At 33.7% G+C, this 25,998-nt stretch overlaps 1 protein-coding gene across 1 annotated transcript in view; it reads left to right on the forward strand.

The window, feature by feature from the left end:
- The window catches only part of Cdh18 (cadherin 18), a 235,501-nt gene that overhangs the window by 25,017 nt on the left and 184,486 nt on the right, over positions 1 to 25,998 (forward strand). The window contains exon 2 of the mRNA XM_051182583.1: positions 10,220 to 10,514. Coding sequence (XP_051038540.1) covers positions 10,220 to 10,514 — 295 coding nt within the window. The remainder of the gene's footprint in view (positions 1 to 10,219; positions 10,515 to 25,998) is intronic.

A 25,998-nucleotide genomic window follows, 5' to 3' on the forward strand; every position in this document is an offset into this window, starting at 1 on the left:
CTGCCAAAACTTGTTTAATTTCTGTCCTTTTAAATTGTAGTTCTCTTAGTGGGTGTTAGTTAAATGGTAACTTCTTGTGCTATAATTTACATTTTCCTTATGACTAATGGTGAAAACATCTTCTCATGTACTTATTGTTATTTTTATATAGTTGTCTGAAAAGTATGCCAAAAGCATTTTGTTTCTTTTTAATTGTTTTCTCATTTTTTTTTTCTTATTGAGTGTTGTTATTTATAAATTTTAGAACCTGAAAATGTATCAATTATACTGTTTGCTGATGTTCACTCTGAAGTTCATTTTTCCATTCATTTGTAAGGTGTCTACTGAAAAAAACTTAATGATTAAAATTGTCATTTTTATTCATGATTCACATGCAATCAAGTTGGGGATTGTTCATCTTTTTCTTTCTTTAACTATTACTCTATTGCTATATAAATCCTCATAATTTCATTGTGTGTTTATATTCATGAAATTTCAAATAATTTCTAAATATTCTATTTTATTTGTTTTAATACAATACTTATTTAAGAATGTGCTGTATAATTTTGTAATTATTTGTAAATTTCTTTCACTTCTTGATTTCTAAATCCATTCTCATTTGGTCAAACACTATATTACATATGTTAGATATGCACATTAATTCATGCTGTTATTATCTAACATGTTTTACAGTTGAGAATGCATATTGAAAATATAATGGGTTCAGTAATTTTATGTAGAGTTTTTTCTAAATGTTTGTTATTTCTATTTACTTAGTTGTTGTCAAGTCTTCTATTTTTATGTTAACCTATAATTATTTGCATAATCAATGATGATAAAAAGTAGACTTATGTCTTAGCTATTAAGGTCTACTTTGATATATCTTCTGTACAGTCTCTTTTTTTTCACATATTCATTGGTGTTGGGATCCCGCTTGTAACTTTGTGCACTTTCTGGGCTAATTATTTCCTTATTAAATATCCATATTAATTTTGCAGTAGCATTTTCACCTCAAGAAAGATAATTTTTGTCTCAGACATTTATTACCATTTTTCCACTGTTGAGGGTGAGGTGATGTACACTCTTCTTATATCTATCATTTGTTTCCATCATTAGTCATGTTTTCATAGAATGAGTAATGCTCACTTAATAAGAACAGCAGAAGCTTTAGTGGTTCATTGTCAGGAATTGATAATCATCAACTCTGAACACTTTCACATTCTTTCACTCCTCCGTATTTCATCCAAGTTTTATTTATCAGTTTGTTACGTTATTTTGTTTCACTTTCTTGGCTTATTTTTGCATAGGGTAGGTATTTGTGCATTATGTATTCTTTATCTTTAGAAATTTTAATATGATTAATTTATTCCTTATATACCCTCCAAATACTCCCATATAATCCTTTTTTGCTCTTTTACAAACTCATGACCACTGTGTTTTAACAGTTGTCATTACATGCATATATGTACATTTATGTATATATGTATATGTACATATATTTCTAAATATAGCATTCTCCATCTATATAATGGTACTCATATGTACCTTTTCAAGTGTGAACTTTTGGTATTGAGTAACTAGTCAGCATACTCTTCCTTAGAGTAAACTATTACTCCTGCTCTCAGCATCCCTCAGTCACTGGTAGTACTTTGTGCAGGGAGAATCCTTGAGGACATCTTACTTCCCAATTTGTCCTGTCTATTGTTGTTTTTCCTGCTTAGCTCATGTTTAGAAAGTCGTGTGGGTGATACTTCATGGATGTAGCTTCTGACATTATTAGAAGATATAGTATCTCGGTAAACTTCCCTATCCTCTTGCTATTATAACCACCATTCTTCTACAATCCTGAGCCTTATATGTACGAGTAGTTTTTAGATCTATACACTAGGACTAGGCTATAACTCTGGATTTTTATTGATTGTGGTATTCTGCGTTTTTCTCTGTCTGTTGAAAAGTGAATTTCCTTGAAGATAAGGTAGGACTTGACTTATTTGTGGGTATAATAACAAGTATTTAAAATATAGTTCAGCATTACACTGCTTTATTAAAGTGGGGTGTAATGAGAGCTTTTTGTCCCAGATGATCCTGCAACCCTTGAGCCCCAAATAAACATACAGATGATATCTTACCTATAAAGTTGTTGGGCAATGGCTGGGTCTTTGTACTGGCTCTCTCTGTTTTAATTATTAACCAATTTATATTAATATAAGTATCTCTACATAGCCTCATTTTACCAGAGAATACCTGGTGTGCCCTATCCTTCTGGTCCCTCATGGTGATTCTGTCTGCCTAAGTTTCCCAGAATTCTCCTCATTTCCTAGTCCTGCCTATCTTCCTGCCTTAATGGGGCTTATAGAGTCACTTCCAAGATCCGTGACTGTACTAATGCTGATATGCTGAGTAGTTGGCTAGATTTCCAGTGCCAAGCATGCTTTCCATCCTTAAGATTAGGTTACGTCCAATTAGAGAATTATTGATTACCACCATTATATTAATGGTACTAAGGAACTTAGCCATCATCAAGGAAAATTTAGGTCATTTCATGTAAGAGGTCACTGGGCTCTGCTTCTGAAGACATGATGCTTTTATTAATAAATTCTGTCTATCTCTGGAGGCAACCAAGAGCAATAGCAATAAACTATTTGGGGAGTCTCATGGACCACAGTATTGCATATGTTGTTGGATTTTCTTAGATATTAATTATTTTAAGTAGTAAAAGAATTGAATATGAAAATTTGAATTATATATTACTTTAAAAATCTATTTATTGGCAAGCTTTTTTTTTTAACCTTATGGAACAAAGTGAATAGAATTTTGGTTATGCCCTCAGTTACAGTAAAGTAACCATGGAGAGATGGGTCACAGTATAGATAATGCTGTACAATGTACACAGTGATGAGTGATATGCTAACATGGACCCATTATGAAACATCAGACTATGTTTATGGCCTATTGTGTAGTCTTTTTATCCTAGTTGATTATAAATTCTATCAATTTGACTATATTAACCATCAAACTAGGCTCTTAAATTAAAATTGAAAGGAAATCACTTAATTGCAGGCAACTAGACAACACTTGCTTGAAACAATTAGTTTTAAATTATTACCAATTTAAGAACCAATTTATTATTTATATTTTAATTTAGCATAAACAATGAGCATCCAAAAGATGAAAACATAAGCAGAGATAAAAAGAAATTATAAGGTATTGTTATTGTTCACTTGTAGCTCTCTGGGATTTCATTTGTTTCTTGGATATAATCATATTCAAAAATTTCAAACTTACTGAGGTTTTTGCTTGAATGTCCTGACATGGGGATAAGATAAACACAGTTAATGCTATAGGAGAGGGGGCACTTTGAATAATCTAGGGTAGAAAGTATGAGGAATGAATGAATCAAAAGAAATGGTGAAAGGAGTCAATTTGCTAGATTTTTCTAAAGAAGACAGAATCAGAAAATAATTGAAAATGATGAGAAAAATCTGACAGACAAATGTAGATCACAACATAAAATATTAATTTTAGTTAAGAGATGGGAGAGTCAGACACCTATGATTATTCTTATTCAAACACATGCATGTGAAAGATAGAAAAAAGAAAGAGAGATAGAGATAAAGAGTAAGGAGAGGTGGAGAGAGGGTGGGAGAGAGGAGAAAAGAAAGCATGCAGAAAAAATCAGGCTTTGAACTGCATACATGGATTCAGCTTAAAAATTCTGAATGCCAATTCTATTCTTCATGAACTGAACTAAGGAAAATATAAAATAGCAGATTTTGTAGAATTTTAATTTTAGCATGCAGATTCCTGAGGATTCTACATGAGTTCAGTAACTCCTGAAAGGCTAAGAAAGATGGTGAGGGGCCCTGAAGACACCCTGCTTATGCTTTCATGTATATCTTCTCCCCATCTTTGCTATTCTCATATCATAAATTTCCAGAGTGAAAAAGTATTATGTAGGAAAGTTGTATTTTTCTCCCTTGTGTTGAATAAGCTTAAGCTAATTAATCAATTTCCTCTCCCTTTTAAAATCTGTTATATAATAACTCAGAATAGTACTTAAAGTGATTGACCACAAAAAGATCAAATTATTATGCATTATAAGATGAGAACTAAACTAAGCAAGTGGAATTGGATCACTTTGCTTAGATATTGCAGTACGGCTTTTGAATTCAGCATGTCTTTTATTCTTTGTTCGTAGTTCACCAACAGCATAATTTAGCTTTATTTCTGCAAGTATTGCCTTTATGCTGTTAAATTTCTGTGTTCATAAAATAAAATTAATCAAGTTTTTATTGTGAATTCCAGACTCTACATTGAAATATCTCCCTCTTTCTGTCAGCTACCTCACACGGGGATATTTCAATTATAATTCCCAAGCAGAGTGTCTCAGAATCCCTCCAATATTTTTGTATCTTATTTAATTCTCTAGCAGATCAATAGACACTTCATTATTCTTTAGTAACTGTAGCCGAATATTATGTTTTGTGTGATCTCTCTTTCAATTTAAAATACAGATTTATTATGTTGTAGAAACTTCACTTCCAGAGTAAATACATGGTAGTAACATGTTTTACTACTTTGACTTAATATCACTTTGATAGATGTTAGTTTCCTTTATTTTCTTATATGGTAGCTTCTGCAATTGTCTTTTGTGTCACTTTAATATCCTGTTAGCCTTTTCTTAGTTTTAAATCACAATGGTTCTTTCTTTACAACTCTCATTGGGTTTTGATACATCGCAACTACTCAAAACTCTCTCCCCTTTTAATGCAGTTTCCCATCTGTGAGCTCACACCCATTTAATGTTCCGATAGCCTCCCCTTTCCCGTCTGTTTCCCCATGTGCCCATGATCTTTTGGCATCTTATTTTAGAAATCTGCCAATAATATTTCTAAAGTTACTCTTGTTCTGTGAATACTGTTCCCTAAGACATAAACTTGTTAATTATTGTTGTAGCTCTTCAATATGTTTTCATTATGTCTGTATCAGAATTCTTCTAGACTCTTCCAAGCTCTGGAACAAATACTTCAAATGTGATAACTTAAAATATGAATATATTTTCCAATGACTTTCACTGGTTCTAAGTTCTAGATAGTTCTCACTGGGTTGGAATAAGAGTTTAGCAGAGCTTTAGCCATTTTATTCTTTTTTATGTATTTTATTTAAATAACATTTTTCCTTAACTTTTACATTCAGACAGCAGTTCTCCCCCACCTTTCACCTCCCAGTTTAGCCCCTCTGCTTCCCATCTATGCCCTTCCCCAATCCTGTATTTAAGACACTAATGTTATATCTAATTATGCCTTTGGTTTCTTTGCCCTCCTAATCCTCAACCATTAGTTTACTTCTCTGGTAATAAATGTAAATCTTATTTAAATGATAATTTTTTTTCAAAATATATTTTCATACTGATGTCACCAAACAAATTGTTTATCCATTCAATCTTTTAAAATAATGTTTTGTTTTGTCTTACTATATTTGCCCTTGTCAATGAATAAATATTAACATTTCTATAATAAATTTTGAAAATTAATTTTAAGATATGGTCATTGTATCTTTTTTTTACAGAGAAACTGGTATGTAGGTACCAAGATATTGATAATATTTGATGTGTATGGGACCATATGAGTTAGTTAATATATCAATGTTTTGTTATTTTACAAGTTAAAATTTAATTAAAAATATAAGATAACTTACAGCCACATTTAGCAATTTCCAGGAGCACAAACTATTGTGATTTTATATCCTACATTGCTTCACCATTTTTTTTTTTTATAAAAACAGTATTGTTTGATAATGGTGGATTACTGATGTTGGATGTCTGCCCTTATTTCCTTCTTCACTGAAATGTAAAGATAAGCACTTCCCCTACTCAAACGTTATACAGCATACTATATTACATTTTTAACTCAGTGACCCACCTTTTTAATACAGCTTGAAGTCCTAACTCAAAGCAACTTTCAAAATTAATGACTCTGCCACCATGTCCTTAACCTTTTAAAATTATTCGTCTCTAAGGAGTCACATATTAGCCTAGTGAGCAACTGTGCATTGAAGTGAAAGCTATAAATTTTTAGGTCATGACCCTAATGTGGTCTAGGGTGCATAAATAGTTTTCTGGAGTGAATTCATGTGTGTCACATTTGTTTTGCGGCTACCATGTTTCTATTTAACAGCAAGAAAAATACACTCTATGATGGTAATGCAGGAAAGTTGTTTATGCTGGTTTTTTTTTTTTTTTTTTTTTTTTTTTTTTTTGCATGGCTACCTTTCTGTTTCCCTTCTTCATCCTTCCTTCTCTTTTGTCTGCTAAAGTGGAACTGATTAGCACTGCTTATTGTGTGATCAGCCACACAAGAAGTTTGTCTACTTCTAGTAGTCCACACGGATCACAACACAACCTCTTACACAGAATTTTATAAGTCTAAACATTTATTCCTCATCCTGCATGTTATAACTATTTTAATAGATGTTTTCACTACTTTGCCTATGTATTATACTTTGTATAAGTTTGTATCTGTACTAAAGTGACTGTGCTCAGTAATTAGTGAACAACATATAAAACAGGGTCTGACAAAGGAATGAAAGAATTCTTTACAGAAATCTTTAACAGAGTTCTTCATGGGGAAAAAAAAAACGACACTTTCTTAAACTCAAATCTACTAGTTGTTTTTATGTGTTAACTTCTTACAAGCTACACTCATCAGAGAGGAAGGAGCCACAGTTGAGGAAAGCCCTCCCTGAGATCAGCTCTAAAGCATTTTCTCAATTAGTTAACATTGGGGGAGAGCCCAGGCTCTCCTTCCTTTTGCCATCCCTGTGATGCTAATCCAGGATTCCATAATGAAGCAGGCTGAGCAAACCAGGGTAAGCAAGCCAGTAAGCAGCAATCCTTCAAAGTCTCTAATCAGCTTCTTCCTTCAGGTTCCAGACCTGTTTGAGTTCCTGTTCTGACTTCCTCCAATGATGGACAATGATCTGGAACTATAAGCCAAATAAACCCTTTCCTCCCCAACTTGCTTTTTTTTTTGTAACAGTATTTTGTCACAGAAATAGAAACCCTAACTAATTAAACCAATTAAGAATTTGAAGCTACAAAAAGATTTTTTTTCCAGACATTACTGCTGAAATTTGTGATATGTGTTTCATTTACGGTTGCTTTCAACATATTGAAAAATTTTAGTAAATGAATACCACAACACACACACACACACAAACACACAAACAAACAAACACACACACACACATACACACACACACAAACATAGAAATTCTGGGTAAAGGGTATGGAAGGATACATGGACATATTAAAATTAGGCTTTTAGCTTAAGTTGTAAAAATAATTGAATGAGAAATCCAAGGATAGCAAGGTTGGTTATGTTGATTTTTCTTAAGGGCTTATTAAACATTATCAGGCTAAGTACACATTGGATAGAGGTCAACTCTAATATTCTCAAGTCATGGTTTTAATCTGAATACAAGGCCCAGCAAAAGCTCAGTCATTGTGGAGTCAAAAATTGTTTTCAGCAAAGTAAATCAGTATAAGTTGAAAATTTTTATCAACAAAATATTTTAGCATTTTCCAAATTTTTTTCTATTTTACTTTTAAAATATCATGAAAATGAATAACATTTTAGTAGCTATTAAAGCAATATTCTATCTATATTTGAATTTTTTGTTAATTTTCATATTCTTCTCTTAATTCTTTTGAGTTATCATATGATTATGAACCACATGAAAGGTAAAAGACCTCTCTTATCATTGCCTAAACCTAGGTAACAAACGATTTGTTTGTTTCCAAAACTTTCATTGTTCTGTTTTATGTCTCATGCTTCAAATCACCATAAAACCTGTGTGTGTGTTTGTGCCTCATTTTTTATCTTAGTTCTAATACTCTCATACATCCTTCCTCCTGCAGTGTCATCTCTTATTTTCTAAAGCCTCATATACAACCTGTAACTTCCTCTGGGTACTTACATATCTCTTATTAAACAAAATTTCACAGTACAAAGAGTGTGGTTTTCTAACACTCAAACTTTATTGCAGAGTAAATCAGGTAAGAATAAATAACCGAGAAAGGATAGGACAAGGAAAAGAAATCCTGAATGGATTACTGTGCTCCTTCTAGAACAATTATCATCAAAATTAATCAATCAATTAAGTCCTAATGTAATAGTTCTATTATTGCTACATTGAAATAATGATTTCAAGTCATCTAAAATATTAAAAATTTCATTATAAAAGTAAACACTGGTATTACTTACATACTCAAGCTATGTGCTATAAGCAACTGATATGATAATACCAATATATTTTATACTATTCTGGTTAAACTATTATTGGTAATGTTATTTGATTTTATAAATATTTCTAAGTTATCAGTGACAAATTATGTTCAAATTAATCATAACTTCTGGAACATACAGATTGTGAAAATATCATTAGTTCTGGAACAGATTCATGCCTAAAAAGCCAAACTCATAAAAATCAATGACATTTTTTATTTGTATCTGCCTAATTTACAAAAATCTAAACAAAATACACAGTGATAAAAATTTGAATGTATACTTCATATTGAAAACTTTAATTCTAATTGTAGTATACATACATGAATCTCTTATTTAAGTATAATAAAAGTATTAAATACAATAATACATTTTCATTGTAATATCACTGAGTATATTGTTGATCACTGCATATATTCTATTGCTTATTGTGTCTTTCTAAAATTACTTTGCAATATAAAACATGTCTTGATAAGTACTGTATAATAGTTAATATTATATATTTATTAATTTATTTTAAAATAATAAAGGTATTTCGAACTTATTCCTCATTTTATAATGTTAGTAACTAGAGTTCTAAAAAAAAAAACTCTTAGAAATCCTTAAACAACAAGTTTGATGTTTTGTTAGTGTTATTCACAATACGTTGCAAAAATGGAGAAAGGCTCAAATGTGTTGCTATTTCAGATTGTCCATATCTGCTTCATAAATGTTACTCATTTTGCACATATTGCATTTACATACATGAAAGCAAAACATCATAAACATAGCATACATATTTTTTTAAAGCTGGGTACAATAACAAATGCTTATTTCCCAGTGTTAGGGAGGAAGACACAGTTGGGTTCCTGTGATTCCCTGGTCAGCCACACTAGCCTCTTAATAGAGCACCAGGCTAATATATTTCCATTGTTTCTAAGATCAGAAATAAGCTAAGGGTAGGTAGTTGAGGTTATGCAAACCAAAAGAGTCCATACAGGGGAAACCACTCTGAGCTCTTGAAAGGGAGAGACAATTTTTTTCAAAAATGTACATCTGTGTTTTCACTAATATATTTGTCATCTTCCACCTGTAAATATTATTTATTTGTGTTGTTATAAATTAGATTAAAGTAGAACCTTAATTATGAGTTATGTGTAGTTTAACCTACGCCATTTAAGATAATTCATTTAGATTAATTGAAATAAAGCAGTAATTTTATCTTCACATATTAGTCAAAATTATTTATTTAAATTCTAAAATCATCTTTCTTATAGAAGCTATTTTCTATTGAGTGATTTGCAAATGACCGTTTTATATTTTGTCATTTTAAGAAATGAAAGTTGTAACCATTTGTCAATTTTACTTATTGACTATTTCACCACTAATCAGTCTTTGCCATAATATTTTGAAGCCTCTTAAGATAATAAAATAAAAAAGGTATAATTTCTAATTGAAAGCATTTATGATAAATGGTGTTTCACTTTTTATTCTACAATTATGAAATTCTACAAATTATGAAATTTGTAACTTGGTGATATATCTGTGGGCTTATGAAAATTTGATGAATAATTTTTAACTTCAGTTTCTCCTACTCTTTCAGGATGTCACCAATGTTGGTTAATTTTCATAAGAATTTCCTAATGAAAATGTTATTCCCCAGGGAACGGAAAGCAGCAGTTGTTTTAGTGGAAATATGTTTTCCTTGCTTCATATTACACAGTAATATACACTCAGAAGAAAGTCAATGGTGATTACTAAAAGTATCAAAAATAGAAAGTATGCTGTTTATCAGTTTTTCAAACAATTACTGGATTTCATTTAATACAAGTATAGAAAACTACAAGACAAGACTGTTTTAAAGTGAAGTTCATAGTATATAAAGAAAACTAAGCCCTTAGCCTTTTGATATTATTCAAAAAACACATGTCATCTCTATATATGTCATACTGACTTGGCCCGTGTCTATATTCCAGCTGCACTCCAACTCCGACAAAGGTGATGGATCTGTCAAGTACATCCTTACCGGGGAAGGTGCTGGAACTATATTTATCATAGATGACACCACGGGTGACATCCACTCAACCAAAAGCCTGGATAGAGAGCAGAAGACTCACTATGTGCTTCATGCCCAAGCTATTGACAGACGGACAAACAAGCCTCTTGAACCGGAATCTGAATTCATTATCAAAGTGCAAGATATCAATGACAATGCTCCCAAGTTCACAGATGGACCATACATTGTTACTGTGCCTGAAATGTCAGATATGGGTAAGGAAGTTATTTTTATAGTTTAGTAATTAATGCATACTCCATATAACACAGAAAATTATCTTTTTAAATGTTTTTCAAAATGTTTATGTGTATATTCATAGAAATATTAGGAAATTTATATTACATAAATAATATATTATTTATTGAAGTAAAATTTTGAGCATATATGTATTGATAATGGTTTGGACATCTCAAGGTAAAATCATAAATTGTGTTACATGTAATTCTTTCTTAATTGGCATTCTTCTTGATTATGTAATTTTCTTTCATATTATTAGATAATATGAATGCCAACATATTCAATAGTAACTACTTTGAAGATAGAGTGTCTGACATCCTGAACTTTTGGCTGTATATTCTCTAGACTTTCAGGTCCTTCTTAACAGTATTAGGAGTTATTGCTTAATAGTAACAGTATTAGGAGTTATTGCCTAATTAATCAATAAAACTTCATGTTTTAAGCAATTGCATATTTATTTCAAAATATAAAAATTTTGTTACTCATGTTTAGATTATTTCAAATGTGCAGGCAGAATAAAGAACCCATGCCAACCTCTCATTTTTAGGAAATAGTCAACCTGTTATTAATTTAATATCTCAATACATGGCTCTACTGTAATAGAAATATCTTGATACAATTCTCAAGGTTTTTGACTTAATAGGACTTTCTCTATTCACATTTGTTACTAGCTTATATGTCTTTATGTTTATTCTATAAGTAAATTTCCTGAAAGTAATTAAAATGAAGTTAAATAATCACATTAATTTTTGCCATATTTGTAGGATTCCATTGGCTTACAGAACACATTTTGGGAGGATAATTTTTGCCTTTCATTTAAATGTATATGTCATTCTTATTCCGAATAAGGGTATCATAGTCCCTTGTAAGATGTGTCTGTGAATATTCACATAAAACTTCCTTACTGGAAGCAGTGAGCTTCTGATGCCTTTTAGGCTTGCAGCCCATTTTAGTTCTCTTGGGAGCCAGGTAGCACTTCAGCTGATGGAGAAAGGGTAGAAATCAAGAGCAAGATGTTCTCAACCACAGCCTCTGGAGAAAAACAATTTCCTAACCTTTTTCCCTCAGCTTCAGAATTCAGGCACTAGCTTTAGCAGTCCTTGGCAGATGCTCAGAATATATTCAAGCTTATTGGTCTCTAAGGGCATTTAAGGAAAAAAAAATGGAGGACTAGGCACTCTTATTCATATCAAATAACAGTTTGTGAGAAAAACTTGTAAAAATAGCCCCCCATGCCCTTTTAAGGTAAAGTAAGCCAATATCATATTGCCTAAGAACCTTCTAAATTATAATTGCAAAGCATGTTAATACACCATCATATATCAGAAACATACTGGTAGGCTTCCATTGAGTGATACATGCCAACACCAAACATGAAACAACCAAATCAAAAAGAAATAAAAGACAATGAAATAGGCAGAGTCATCATTAGCCAAAGGTAGTTTTCAATTCACAGTAATAAGAGAACTGGAGGAAAAAAAGAAAACGTTTGGGGAGTAAGGTTATTATGTTATATATTAAAAAGTAAATCACAACATAAACCTACCTATGTCATGAAATAATGAATGTTCACTAATTAAGCTTGATTGGCAGCCTGGTATAAGAGAACATAAAAACAGCTGGACAAAACAGCCCTACAGACTATAGCCAGGATATCTGAATCTTCTTCAAATCCCCCATGACAGCACCCCTTACCAGCAGGAAGTAGTTTGGAAAGAACAACGCCCAAATTCCCAAATATTGTGTATAAATGTTTGTTTTCATTTAATTGGACTTTGTTATATAAAATTAAATAAAATAAAAAATAAGATTTAGGCAAACCTTAGAGGACATATTCTTTGGAAGTATCACAGACTCAATAGACTCAAAGTATGTCCCCAAGAACAAAGAAGGAAATATGCATAGAGGAAGAGATGAGGAGTTTCCTGATTCACATGCTTCATGGAGATTACTGTTTGGAGAAAAACATTACTAGGTTGGATTTAGGCAAATACTGGCAATGTTCCAAGAGCCTGGATATAAAAAGTAAACTTTAATAGCTGATAGGGGGAAATGAGGGATTGAAAATGGTTGAAAGAGAACAGATGTGAGTCAAATGAGTAAAACTAAAACGATGGCAAAGATAACAAGCACAAGCCCGGAAACAGATGTGAGCGTATAAATGAGCAGAACGTTACATGCACATTGGTGCTTTCGAGTACATGAAATATCTTTGTTGATCAAAATAAAAGCCAAAGGACAGGTGGAATTATCATAGTAAAGGCTGTGAGTTCAAATCTGAGATACAAAAATACTTCCAACACATTCCCTAAAATTAGAAGTATTGGAAGAATAAGGAATCACTAATACCCTCAAGTTATCAGAGTGACAAAAATGTGGTTATAGGATAAAACTTTAATTTTTAAAAGTAGTAAAATAATTAAGGCATTTAAGTGGTATCTCCATAGTATGGTTACAGTAAAGAATATTTTTATGATAGTAATTTATTAAAAGCCAGATGCCAAATTGTAGATATTACATTTTATTATTGGTTTTGAGTGAATAGGAGCTTAATACTGTGGCTCTCTCTCTCTCTCTCTTTCTGTGTGTTGTGTAATCATAATATAATGTGAAAATTAAGGGTGTGTGTGTATAAAATCATAACACACAATTGACATTGTACTTTGTCTGGAGGCTAATGGGAAAATCAGTGTGTGTGTGTGTGTGTGTGTGTGTGTGTGTATGAATGTGTGTATGTGTATGAATGTGTGTGTGTAACTTCCTTTATATCTTGAGCCTAAGGACTGAAGATGATACTTCAAATATGAGTGGAGAAATAAAATGAAGCATCAAGCAATGACAAGAGAGGCAGTCTCCCTTCATGCTGTCTATGCAGATCATGATTTCTTGAAGTGCAATCATTCACATAAAGAAAAAAAAAGTTTTCCATTAGTTTAGAGATGAAAAAGGAAGTGTTGCTCAGTTGGGAGGAAGGCTATGTGATATGATTCTCAAAGGCTAAAATTGGATTGGTTTTAGAAAAGAAAGTTTGTGAATTTCATTGTGAGAGATTACATGGAATGAGATCTGATCAGTCTGCAGTCCAGTCTCTGCTGTCTGAGCCAATGTGTTTTCAAGCTCTGTCTCAGTAACTTGACACTACACTGAGGGCAGCCAGTGATGTAAACAAATGGCACCCCTCCTTCCTGACAAGTATTGCCAGCTATCTAACTAGCCAGTGGACCAATTTCTTTCAATGTTACTAAAGTACCATAAAATGTTAACTTGAGTCCAGGTCTCACTAGGCTAGTACTTGCCACTTAGGGCAAGGTTGCTAGCTAGCAAGTCCCAGAGATCGGGTGCTTCTGCTTTTCCAGTATTGGGATATTCCAAGGATATTCTACTGTGCTATTTCAATGGCTGCTATAGATAGAATTCATGTTTCCATACTTTCACAGCAAACACTTTACTGACTACATCTCCTGTTTTATTACGGGGACAGTAGTAAAGAAAAGTCTAACACTGAATCCAAAAGAATGGGGAAATGATGCTCACTTCTGTTTGCAAGCCATGCTGCTGCTCTCTTTTAAAGAAGTTGATTTGTGGTTGAAACAGGAAACTCTCATCTCTTCCTTTTTCTTACACTGACCCACAGAGTAATTATCATGTCAGACTACTTGCTATGATAGAAAAATTCCTTTCTGCTTGAGTGAAGCTAACAGTGTATTTTAAATATTCATTCATGCTTCTAATCAAAACTATTTGTACCCACAAAAGTAGTAATTAATCGATTAATGAGTTTTGTTCCTTTGAATGAGGGCTTTCTGTTCTGCAAAACATCTAGAGTCTCTTTTCATTACAAATTGTACAAAATTTTGTCAGAGTCTGTGACTATAGGTCACCATAGCAACTGTGAAAATGATCCAACAGACAACTACAAGGAACACTTGTTAAACACTTGCTAAGTGTCAGGAATCTTGTATATTTACAGTAATGACATGTAGTTTTCAAAATTGTCATCACAGTGTCAACAAGAGTATTATTCTTGGTGTACTAAGTATAAAAATGAAATATGGAATTGCTTTATTTGTCTAAAATAACATGATTATTAAGAAATATGTGAAAAATTTTGTAAGCTAGGTATATTTTATGACTTATAATCACATTTTAAAATTAAAATTTAAAGAAAAAAATGAATAAAGGTTATATGTAGAACAATTCTTTTAGTAAATTCAAAAAGGACAATAGTAGTAATATATAACAAGAAATTATGTAGCACTAAGTTTAAAGAAATGATGTCAACTTTTTTTTGGATGGTTGCTTTTTTGAGGCAGGGTTTCTTTGTATTGCTTTGGAGCCTCTCCTGAAACTAGCTCTGTAGACCAGGCTGGCCTGGAACTCACAGAGATCTGCCTGCCTCTGCCTCCAGAGTGCTGGGATTAAAGGTATGTGCCACCAACTCCCAGCTAAATAATGTCAACTTTTGACTCATTACAAAGATTATATTTACCACTACTACATTTCACTGACTTACCACATATTTGGGGAATATAGTTTTCTACAGTTAAAGAGAGAGAGATACAGAGAGAGACACAGAAACAGAAAGACAGAAAGACAGAGAGAGAAGAAGGAAAAAGAGAAGGAGAAGGAGAAGGAGGAGAAGGAGGACAAGGAGAAGAAGAAGAGGAAGAGGAAGAAGAAGAATCATATTCTCTGGAATATTGCTTTGCATTTCTCTGATGTCTGTGGATGTGGAACATTTTATTTGTTTCTCAGCTACTTGAGATTTCTCAGTTGAGAATTATTTGTTTATATATATATATATACATATATAAGTATATATATATATATATATATCCGATTTTTAATTGGATTAGTTAATGCCTTGTTTTTGTGTTCTTTACATATTTTGGATATTAACCTTCTGTCACAGGTGTAGTTTGTGAAAATCTTTTTCCCACTGAAATTCAATCTTACACCTGTCAGAATGACTAAGATCAAAAACATAAGTAAAAACTCATGCTGACAAGGATGTGGAGTAAGAGGTACACTCCTCTATTGTTGTTGGGAGTGCAAACTTGAACAGCCCCTTTGGAAATCATTATGGTAGTTTCCTAGAAAATTGGGAATTGATCTGCCTCAAGTTCTAAACATACCATTCCTGGTTATATATCCAAAGGATGGTCTATCATTCTATAAGTCCATTTACTCATCTGTGTTCATAGCAGCTTTCTTCATAATAGCCAGAAATTAGAAACAGCACAGAAAACCCTTACCAAATAATGGTAAAGGAAATGTGGTATGTTTGAACAATGGAGTATTGTTTAACTGTTAAAATAATGGCATCATAAAATTTCCTAGCAAAAAGGATGAAATGCGAAAGAAAGCTATCCTGAGTGAGATAATGCAGACTCCAAAATACAAATATGATATATACTTATAATGGATACTGGATGTAGGGATAATCATGCCAATCATACTATGATCCACATGTTCAGAAGATAAGAAGAGCTCAAGGGGTCATATCTATCTCCCTGGGAGGTGAATATAATAGACATCCTGGATGGACTAGGGAGGGTAGAGATGGGAACAGAAGTAATAAAAAGGAGAGAATACTGGGAGAGATGATGACTGGAATTAGGGACATTTGGGGGAAGATGTACAAACCCAATGCATTGGAAACTCTATGGCACCTAAGAGGATCACAGTACTGAAGACTCCTAGTAAAGAGGGACGAGGAGCCTGAACTGGTCATCCTCTGAAAGCAGGCAAGTTCTCAAAAGGAAGGAGTGGAACACCAATACATCCATAAAACCTTCATCATCAGAGAGACAAGAGATACTTCATATAACAAATGGTGGTAGCAGATATAGAGTCTCAGACCCAAATATTAGGTGGAGTTCAGGGAGTCCTGTGGAGGTGCAGGGGGAAGATCTGTATGAGCCAGTCAAGAACTACACAGGAACAAGGCCCACAGAATCAACTGACAGGCACTCAAGTGGGTTCACATATAAGAAGGAGCCTGTGTGGATCCTAGCTAGGTCCTTTGCATATATTTCACAGTTGTGTAGCTTGGTGCTCTGTGGGACTCTTTTCCTCCTACTAGGTTGCCTCATTCAGCCTTGATATGAGAATTTGTGCTTGCTCTTACTGTAGCTTGTTATACCATATTTGGTTGATGAACCTGGAAGGCCTGTTCTTTTCTGAGAGGAAGTAGAAGTGGGGTGTATCTGGGAGAAGAGAGAGGTATTAAGGAGAGACAGAGGAAGAGAGAGAGAGGACATTGCAGTAAGGATACAATTTATGAAAAGAATAAATTAAAAAAAGGAAAAAAAATACCAATGGAGTCATATGGCCACATGATTTTCAAAACAAGATAATTCTAACAACATTAATTTATATATCCTGAATTAGGAGGAGGAATTGGGGTTATTATGACCAAAATATATTATTTGAAATTGTCAAGGGAGGAATAAATGTTACATAATAGAATAATAAGTAATACATTCAAAATGGGTCCTAATACCTCCTCAGCCATACTATTTTGCAAATTTCAATCATGCATATTCTTTCATGGCCTGGGATTCAGGTCGAATCGGAGAGTGGAAGATTATTACCATAGCAGTTTTGCCACTATTTAATTAGTGAATATATTTTGCCTGGTAAGTTGCTGTGGTAGTTTTAGGGTTCTCCGCTTCTTAAGACTGTTAGTGTCTATTTAACAGCAAACATAACTATGGAAGCTTACATTCTAGATTGATTTTTCCATTTGTCATGAAAGTATGCTTTTTTTTTTTTTTTTTAACTTCAGCACTATGGCTGTGCCTTAATCTACTGCTATCTCAGCCAGAAATTGCAACTTTACAGTTTACAGGGCTGCTTATCTTGCAGTGGGCTGGTCTATCAGGCTGCAGCTTGGCAAGAATTCTGCTCCCCCAGGCACTGGTTCTGTTGTTGCTGCTAATGGTAGCTTTAACTAAATATCTATCATTCTAATTATGACTAAACTCAAGATTCAAAGGCTGAGGCGAAAACCTTCGAGCTGAGAGAGACTCTGAGTATCAACTAGCTAACCCTCTTTCCTTGCTGGTGTACATGGAACACCTATGGATCTGCTTAGCCAAACCACAAAAAGTTGTGCTATTCCAAACCCCACTCTACTGCTTCCTATGTCTCCGTGTCTCTCTGGTAATCTGTGAATACTTTCTGTCATCTGGATGCTAATGAAGCCTCCTTACCCAAGGTTAATTTTACTTAATTAACGCAAATACAATCTTAGGGTTCACATTGTGAACAAATATCCCCTAAGACTTTGTGGTGTCTTCAACAATAGACTCTTATCATTTAGTTCTCGTGGGCTGCTAAGAGCAGTTACAAGAACTTATATATATATATATATACATATATGTATATGTATATATATGTGTGTGAGTGTGTATGTATGTATGTATTTACAGATGACAGTCATTCGTTTTTGGTCAATGATTCATAAAAAGATAGTCTTTACTTGGCATACGGATTTTTGATCAATGACTTTGGGTTTATTAGTAGCAATATCAGCCCTACAGGATATATCCTGTCTTACTCCTTTTTAAAAATATTTTAACTGGTCTTTCAACTATTACGTTTCAGTATGATTTCTTTTTAATGTATTTGTCATTTTGATTAATTTTTTCCTTCTGAAATGAAATGGTCAATATGTTACAGATGTATTTTATAAATGCTCTCATAATAATATATCTTTCAGCATTAATAGCCATTGTAACATTATATAGCATGTGAAAATAAGAAACAGAATACACACATATTCATACAAACAAATTTCCAAAACTTAACATAGAACAATCCATATTTTATACCATAGCATGAACCTGTGCTTTAGAATATTCATTCACAGTAAGAGCAATTATCCGAAGGAGAAACACATTTGTATAAACTGATTAAATTAATCATTTCTGGAAGTTGGTTTATCTTCCATTCATTTTGAATGTAAGAATATCATACTTATTGAAAACTTTATAAATACATAATTTAAAAATACTGGCAAAACTCCTAATTGTGGGCATGGGGTGCCTTTGACTCTTTTGCCTGTTCCTTAGACACTTTTCTTCCCATTGCATTGCTTTAATCACCCTTGATATGGGGGTTTGTGCTTAGTGTAAATGTTAGAGTTGAAAGGACGCTTGTCTTGTGGATTAGGAAAACTTTTACAATGCGCACAAAATATCAATTAGGAACAGGATTAAAATAAGTGGGCATTTCATTTCAAGAAGAAAAGTAATCACAGATATTCCTTTTTCTTCTACTGGATATTAGTAGATAAAGTAGTGTGCATGTAAGTGTGTGTGTGTGTGTGTGTGTGTGTGCGTTGTTATGCAATAAAAGTATTGTGATAATAGTGTCTACACTCTTCAAATATGCAATGAGAACACAGTGGGTAAAATAGAAAATTTGCTTGGTATGCAGGATTATTTTTTGATTATTTTTGTAACTACACATTATCATATGAAGAAAACTAGTGTGTTTGTAAGTTCCTTATCAATGGGTAATAATCAACATAAAACATATTTGGAGGTATGGATAGTTTAATATAGATGCAAAGAAAAGATATTGTAGAAAAGTTTTCTTATATAGTGTTTTCTCTCTCTTGATTTACACAATGCAGTGTCACCTGTTAATCATAGTTGAGTTCATTAGAGTTCTCAGTCTTGACCTTTTTGCAGCAGCTCTGTTCATAGGAAGATTGTCAGCATCATTCCTGGACACTAATCCACAGTATCAGTAGCATCCCACAATCTACATCCAAACCTTTCTTTCACAGATATTGCTAAATGTACTTTGAAGGAAAATTGGTGTCATTCCCAATTATCAGTTGAGAATTACTAGCCTAGGGGAAATGCAAGAAAAGGGTATGACAAAATGTAGGCTCATGAATAAAATAATAAATTGTATAATTTATAATTCCATACAAAGTGAATTTCACAGTGCTAGAATGCTCATCATCTATTTTATTACCCAAATTATTCTACATGCAATTTAGCATTGAAATATTAATTACCATATTAAAATGCATGATAGTATTGAAGAGAAGCAAACGTAGGCATGAAAATAGGATATTGTGACTCTAGACAAAAGAGCAGCAGTTGAGTAGTTGAGATTTAGGACTCACACGTTTCAAAGAAATTTTGTTTTTCACCTTTATCTAGATGATATGCAGTAAATCAATCTGGTGATGGCCAAATCCTTGATATATATATACATATATATATATATATATATATATAATTACATACATATTTAATAAATTTCTGTAAAATAAGAATTTTTGAAAATACATGTTATAACACTACTGAAGTCAATTGTTTCAGAATAAACATGATTTCATCAATTCAAATTTAGGATTCCTTCCTTTGTTCATAATTTCACAGCATCGTCTTGTTGATGCTAATGAGCATTTTAGTCCATTGCTGTTGTCACGTTAAACCCCTGAGCCTTAGTAACAAGTAAATAAAAGACCTTAAAATTTCAAGGTTGAATATGCAAGGTCATTTGGCTCTGACATATAGTGAATTTCTGTGCTCAGCACTACATTTGAATTGTCCAACAATGGTAGAGAACTTATGGAATTGATGAATGAGCATAGGTTAAACATCAAGTCACTGTGGGGTTAACTGTGGCCCCACAAGTGCCACCATAGTTCCTTAAAGACAGTGAATACCCCCGTGATTTGGTGTCATTTCATTACACCTCTCTTCCTGACAGTCAACTCATTTCTCATCATCACCACACTGGGGACCAAGCTTCTAGAACATAAACCTCTGGAGAATGTTTTGTAACTGGAGTGGAATCATGCCAACAGTCTTTTCTCCCTTCTATCACTATTTCTAAAACTTTATTTTCAATAACTGAAAGGGAAAATTTTTATAATGTTCCAAATTTTTACTATAATTTTACAAAGTCTAGTCACTTTGCAACTGACACGAAAATATGACATAATTCATTACTATGGTTTATCATAGCCCAAATAAATCACTATTGCATAGCATATTTCCTATTTTCTTAGAGGATTGTGAAGGTGACACCTTAGAAATATAAATAGGATGAATCAAACTATTTGTAAAGGATGTTATCATTCCCACAGGAAGAGTGTCTCTAAAATGATTAAGATATTTAGTCATTAGAACAGAATAGAGAAATGCTGATTATTAGTCTATTGTATACCATGTAAACAATCGTAAGTCCATCATTGACAGACTTGAGGTTGAGAGGAAGAGTGGAAACTTTTCTGATAATGAAATACAATTTTCTTTACTTATAATCCTCAAATTCATTGTGTTCTTTGTTCTGTGTGATGTATCTAAATGTTCTTATTCCTCTTCTGGTCTTTATTTTTTCCCTTTGGTCTTATAAGCCAACGGCCTCTTTCTGTGTGTTCCTTCTTGCACAGGAACAGTAGGCATCAGCTTTGTGCTGACTAGATTGCACTGCTTGCTGGGACCTGAGCTTAGATCAGCCCAAATACCTTGGGAGCTTCATTCTGGACACCTGCCAGGATTGAGGAACCCTTATTCCTATCTTCACCCTGGAGACATCATCTTTAAGATGATGTGATTATAATAGCAGGAGGCTTGTGTTTTAGTTCATACAGTAGATAGTTTCTTCCCCTGAGGATTTACATGGTGGGTCTGAAGAACAAAAATTTCCAAGTTATATAACTTCCTTCTTTTTTTTTTTTTTTCTTTTTCTTTCTTTGGCTAACTTATCTTAAATGTTAATTAGCTTTCATTTTAGACAAAATTCAGGACTTACTGACTGTTAGTTATTTTTGTTGTGACCAAATATGCTGTAAAATTATGAGAATGGTGCCAAGCATAAACATATTTACATAATGACATCTCCCATCAAGCATTGGTGATGCACACCTTTATTCCCAGCTCATGGGAGGCAGAGGCCAGAGGATCTCTGTGAGTTTGAGGGCAGCCAGATCTACAGAGAAAGTACCAGGACAGGTTCCAAAGCAATACAGAGAAAACCTGTTGAGGGAAAAAACAAAACAAAAAGCCTTGAAAAAGATTGTTTTGTTGTTGTTGCTTTTTGGTTCACAGATTGAGATGATACTGTCCATTATGGAAAGTTCATGGTGTTAGTGCCAGAAGGAATCTGACCACCCTATGATCAAAATCAGAAAGTATTGTCTATTGTTCCTGCATAGTTGGAATGTGAGTCTGAATGTTACCCTTCAAAGCTGGTCCTCAGTAGTCCATTTTGTCCAGCAAAGCTTTAACTTTTCCTCAAAGTTTCCTCAGCTTCCATGGCAAAACCAACAGTGAAAGATCAAGTTTCCAAACATATGAGCCTGCATGGAGACATTTCAAATTCAAAAAACAAAAGAAATAGAAGACTGTGGCCTAAAGCAATATTTATTTTGTTTATGTATGGCTCAGTAGCCAGAACATTGCATGTGGGATCACATAAAATTGGCTAGCATCTTCTTGAGCTCAAACTGAGTCTTCACTTGGGAATAGCACCCTGTGATTCTGTTGTCTTGTGTTAGGCTTCAGAAGGTGCTTTGATAATAACTCCCATGTTTTTCAAAGCAGGCATAGGTCCCCTTTGACCCTTGCTTGCAGGACAGTGTTTCCAGAGCCTGAGCAAGAAGCTTAGGGGATTTGTTTTTAACTTTAAAGTATTTGCATGGAAGGATGTTACTGACAGAAAGAAAAGGCAAAAATAGAAAGGAAGGATGTATTTGAAGAGAAGCCTCAGGAGTTCACCATTACTTCATTTTAGCCTGATAATTGTTGTGACCTCCTCACTTGAAGCAAAGAATTATCTCAATATTTGTGCTATAAACACATGGCCACCCCTTCCCAAAATACTTCCATTCTGATAGAGATTTTTATTGAAAAACAGATCCTTAATATATGAAATACATTGTTTGAATACTTGAGCAAATTGTGTTGTAACTGAGTTGGGTAACAGTATATTTTATCTTTTCCAATTTATAATTGCATATTTGAATTCTAAATTCAAGAAGGTTCAAATAATTCAAAACTAACTTCCTACTTTCATTCAAAGGGTGAGGTATATCAGTGGTTTCAATTTTATTGCACAACTGAATTTTTGGTTTTCCTTTTACCTCTTTAGAGATAGACAAGTCTTAGGATTCCTTCATAAAATTGAAAAGTTCATAATAACAAATGCCTGCCTGGAATAAATAATTTTGGCATTATCAGAATCATACCTAACTCAGATTAAACCCATAAATAATATCTTTACATGAGACAAAGGAGTATTGACATATGTATACTCTTTGTGGGAAACTGAAACACACACACACATGTACACACTGGAATAAATTAAGTACTAAATACAGACAAGCTACATATTAATTTGATGGCAGTGAAGAGATCTATCAACTTAACATATTTATTTACTGGACACACCCTTGGACACATTTAATTTTCTTTTTATATATTTTAAAGTGTGTGTTTGTGTGTGTGTGTGTGTGTGTATGTTTGTGTATATATATATATATATACACAAACATACTTGCATGTGTGTGGGTGGGCCAGAGAAAAATACAGAATGTCTGATTTGATACTATTTGTTTTAGTATTTGAAAAATAGGATCTTTCATTAACCTGCAGCTCATTGAAATCCAGCAAGCACCATAATTCTTCTTTTCTCCATGCCATTCCCAAAAGGGTCAGAGTTAATATGTATATAGCATTACGCCCAGACATTTACATGATATCTGGTTACTCTGGTCCTCATCTTCGTTCACTAAGAACTTCTGCCCATGAAACCTATCCCTAACCCAATGTTTACTTTCTATATCAAAATGATTCTTCACTGAATTTTCGTGGTTTTAAATTTAACTTAATATTTACCCACAGTAACTTTACAGTCCTTTAGAAAATTTGTCTAATGATAACAACTGTGTAATTTTTATTCTCTCTGATAATGGACTTCTTGGTTAATTGAATCTTTTCTAATTTATCTTCATTTACCAATATTCATAGTATGGAAAACACTTTTTTTCAAGTTAATAAATTAAAGGAAGACTAGAGGCACTATGATACAACAAAACATTTTCCTTTTTTTCATGAGAGATATTACATATACTTTCTTGTTTATTGTTTTAACTGAAAGTTTCTAAGGTCCTTATTCTAGTCAACATTTGCTTTTGTATTTTAAGCCCTCACACACACACACACACACACACACACACACACACACTTTTGCCATCTTCATTCCATTTCAATATTTTTAGTACTTCTATAATTTCTTTCTTCCATTCTTCCTTTCTTTCTCTATTATTTATTTAATATCCTGACCACATTTTCCCCTATGTTCTCTCCTCCCATTCCTTCCTGCCCTCCCTCTCCCCCACCCAATTACTTGCCCTCTGTTTATATTCAGAGAGGGGCAGGCCTCCAAGGGGTATCAACAGACCTTCATAGTAGTTCAACTCATTGGTGATCTACTTTTTATTACCTTTTGAAATATTTATCATAAAAAAATTCATTTTGGAATATAACCTAACACTTGTCAAAATTTGATATTTCAAACGTAGATCTAAAATATTTTACATTACAATAGCTAATAGCACCTGTATTTGAGAGCCCTTAAAGAGCAGGTCTTGAATTCTTCCTCAAACTATACAATGTACCTGTTATATTTCTGCTGCCTGGTTACATTCCTTTAGGAAAGTTTATCACACAACCTCCTGTTTCAACAATAATGCTACTTTGGAGTTTAATAGTCAATGACCTGCATTAAAAATACTACAAAAATTTTGAGAATATGCCATTTATTATCACATTGCTTAAAATTTATCTGATATGCATTGCTTATTGTTTTTTTCAACAATGTGTTATGTTCCCCTTTTTTACTGTGAAAATGTGAGAGCAATTGACACCTGAGACCAGATTATTTATTTATTTATTACTTTGTTTAGTTGTTATTTTAAATATCGATCTAAGTTCCCTCTTGCTCCCTTCCTCCCTCCCTGCCTCTCACTTTCCCTCTCTCCCACCTTCCCATGCCCCTGACCACCCTCCCCCCCTCTATTCCACATGTAGGGTGATGCCTTCCAGGTGGTCTCATGTAAATCTTTAAGTCATTTGGAGTAGGGAATAGGCCTTCCCTCTTGCCTCTAGGTTAAGGGAGTATCCTTACATGGGGAATGTGCTCCCAAAGTCCTTTTGTGCACCAGGGACACATGCTGGTTCCACTGTCCATGGTTCCTTAAACTTCCCAGGCCTTCTAGCTGAGACCCATGTTCAGGGGATCTGAATTAGTCCAATGCTGGATTCCCAGCTATCAGTCTAGGAGCCTATTTGCTCCTTCTTGTTCATGTCAGCTGTCTCCATGTGTTTCTGTAGCCTGGTCTTGTCATCCCTCTCTGCATCTGGAATCCAGTTCAGCTCAGTGTTTAGTTCAGAATGACTGCTTCTGTTTCCATCAGCTATTAGATGAGGGCTCCATGAAGGTGGATAAGTTAGTCGACAATCTCATTATCAGGGAAGGGCATTTATGGTAGCCTTTCCACTATTGCTCAAATTGTTATTTGGGGTCAGTCTTGTAGGTCTTTGGACATTTCTCTAGGTTCAGTTTTGTTTTCAAACTTATAATGGCTCTATCTTTTGTGGTCTCTGTCTCTCGCTCTCTGTCTCCCTGTCTGTCTCTGTCTGTCTCTGTCTCTCTGTCTGTCTGTCTCTCTCTCTCTCTCTTCTCTCATCTATTCCGCCCCTGACTCAATCTTCCTAAACCCACATGCTTTCTTTTCCTCCCCTTCTATTTCTCCTAGTTCCCTCAGCACTCACTGCCTCCCTACATCCAATAAGCTCAGGAGATCTTGTCCCTTCCATTCTGTGGGGGACATTATATGAATCTTTTAGAATTCTCCTTGTATCCTAGTTTCTCTGGCAGTGTAATTGTAGGCTGATAATATGCTCTAAGTTAAAAATCTAAACATGAATGAATACATACCATATTCATCTTTTTTTGACTCGGTTACCTCATTCAGGATGGTTGCTTCAAGTTCTGTCCATTTGATTGAGAATTTCAAGATTCCATTGTTTTTTGTTTGTTTGTTTGTTTTCCACAGAGTAGTATTCCATTGTGTAAATGTGCCACATCTTCTTTATCCATTCCTTAGTTGAGGGGCATCTAGATTGCTTACAGGTTCTTGCTATTACAAATAATGCTGCTATGAACATAGATGAACACATGTCTTTGTGTCTTGGTTGCATGGATGTGTATCATTTGGGTATATGCCTAAGAGGGTGATTGCTGGGTCCTGTGGTAGACTGATTCCCATTTTCCCAAGGAACCACCAAAATGATCTGCAAAATGGTTGTACAAGTTTGCATTCCCACCAGCAACGGAGGAGTGTTCCCCATTCTCCACATCCTCTCCAGTATAAGTTGTCCTTGGTGTTTCTAATTTTAGCCATTCTGGCAGGAGTAAGATGGT

Source organism: Phodopus roborovskii, unplaced genomic scaffold (genome assembly GCF_943737965.1).
Source record: "Phodopus roborovskii unplaced genomic scaffold, PHOROB, whole genome shotgun sequence".
Lineage (NCBI taxonomy): Eukaryota > Metazoa > Chordata > Mammalia > Rodentia > Cricetidae > Phodopus > Phodopus roborovskii.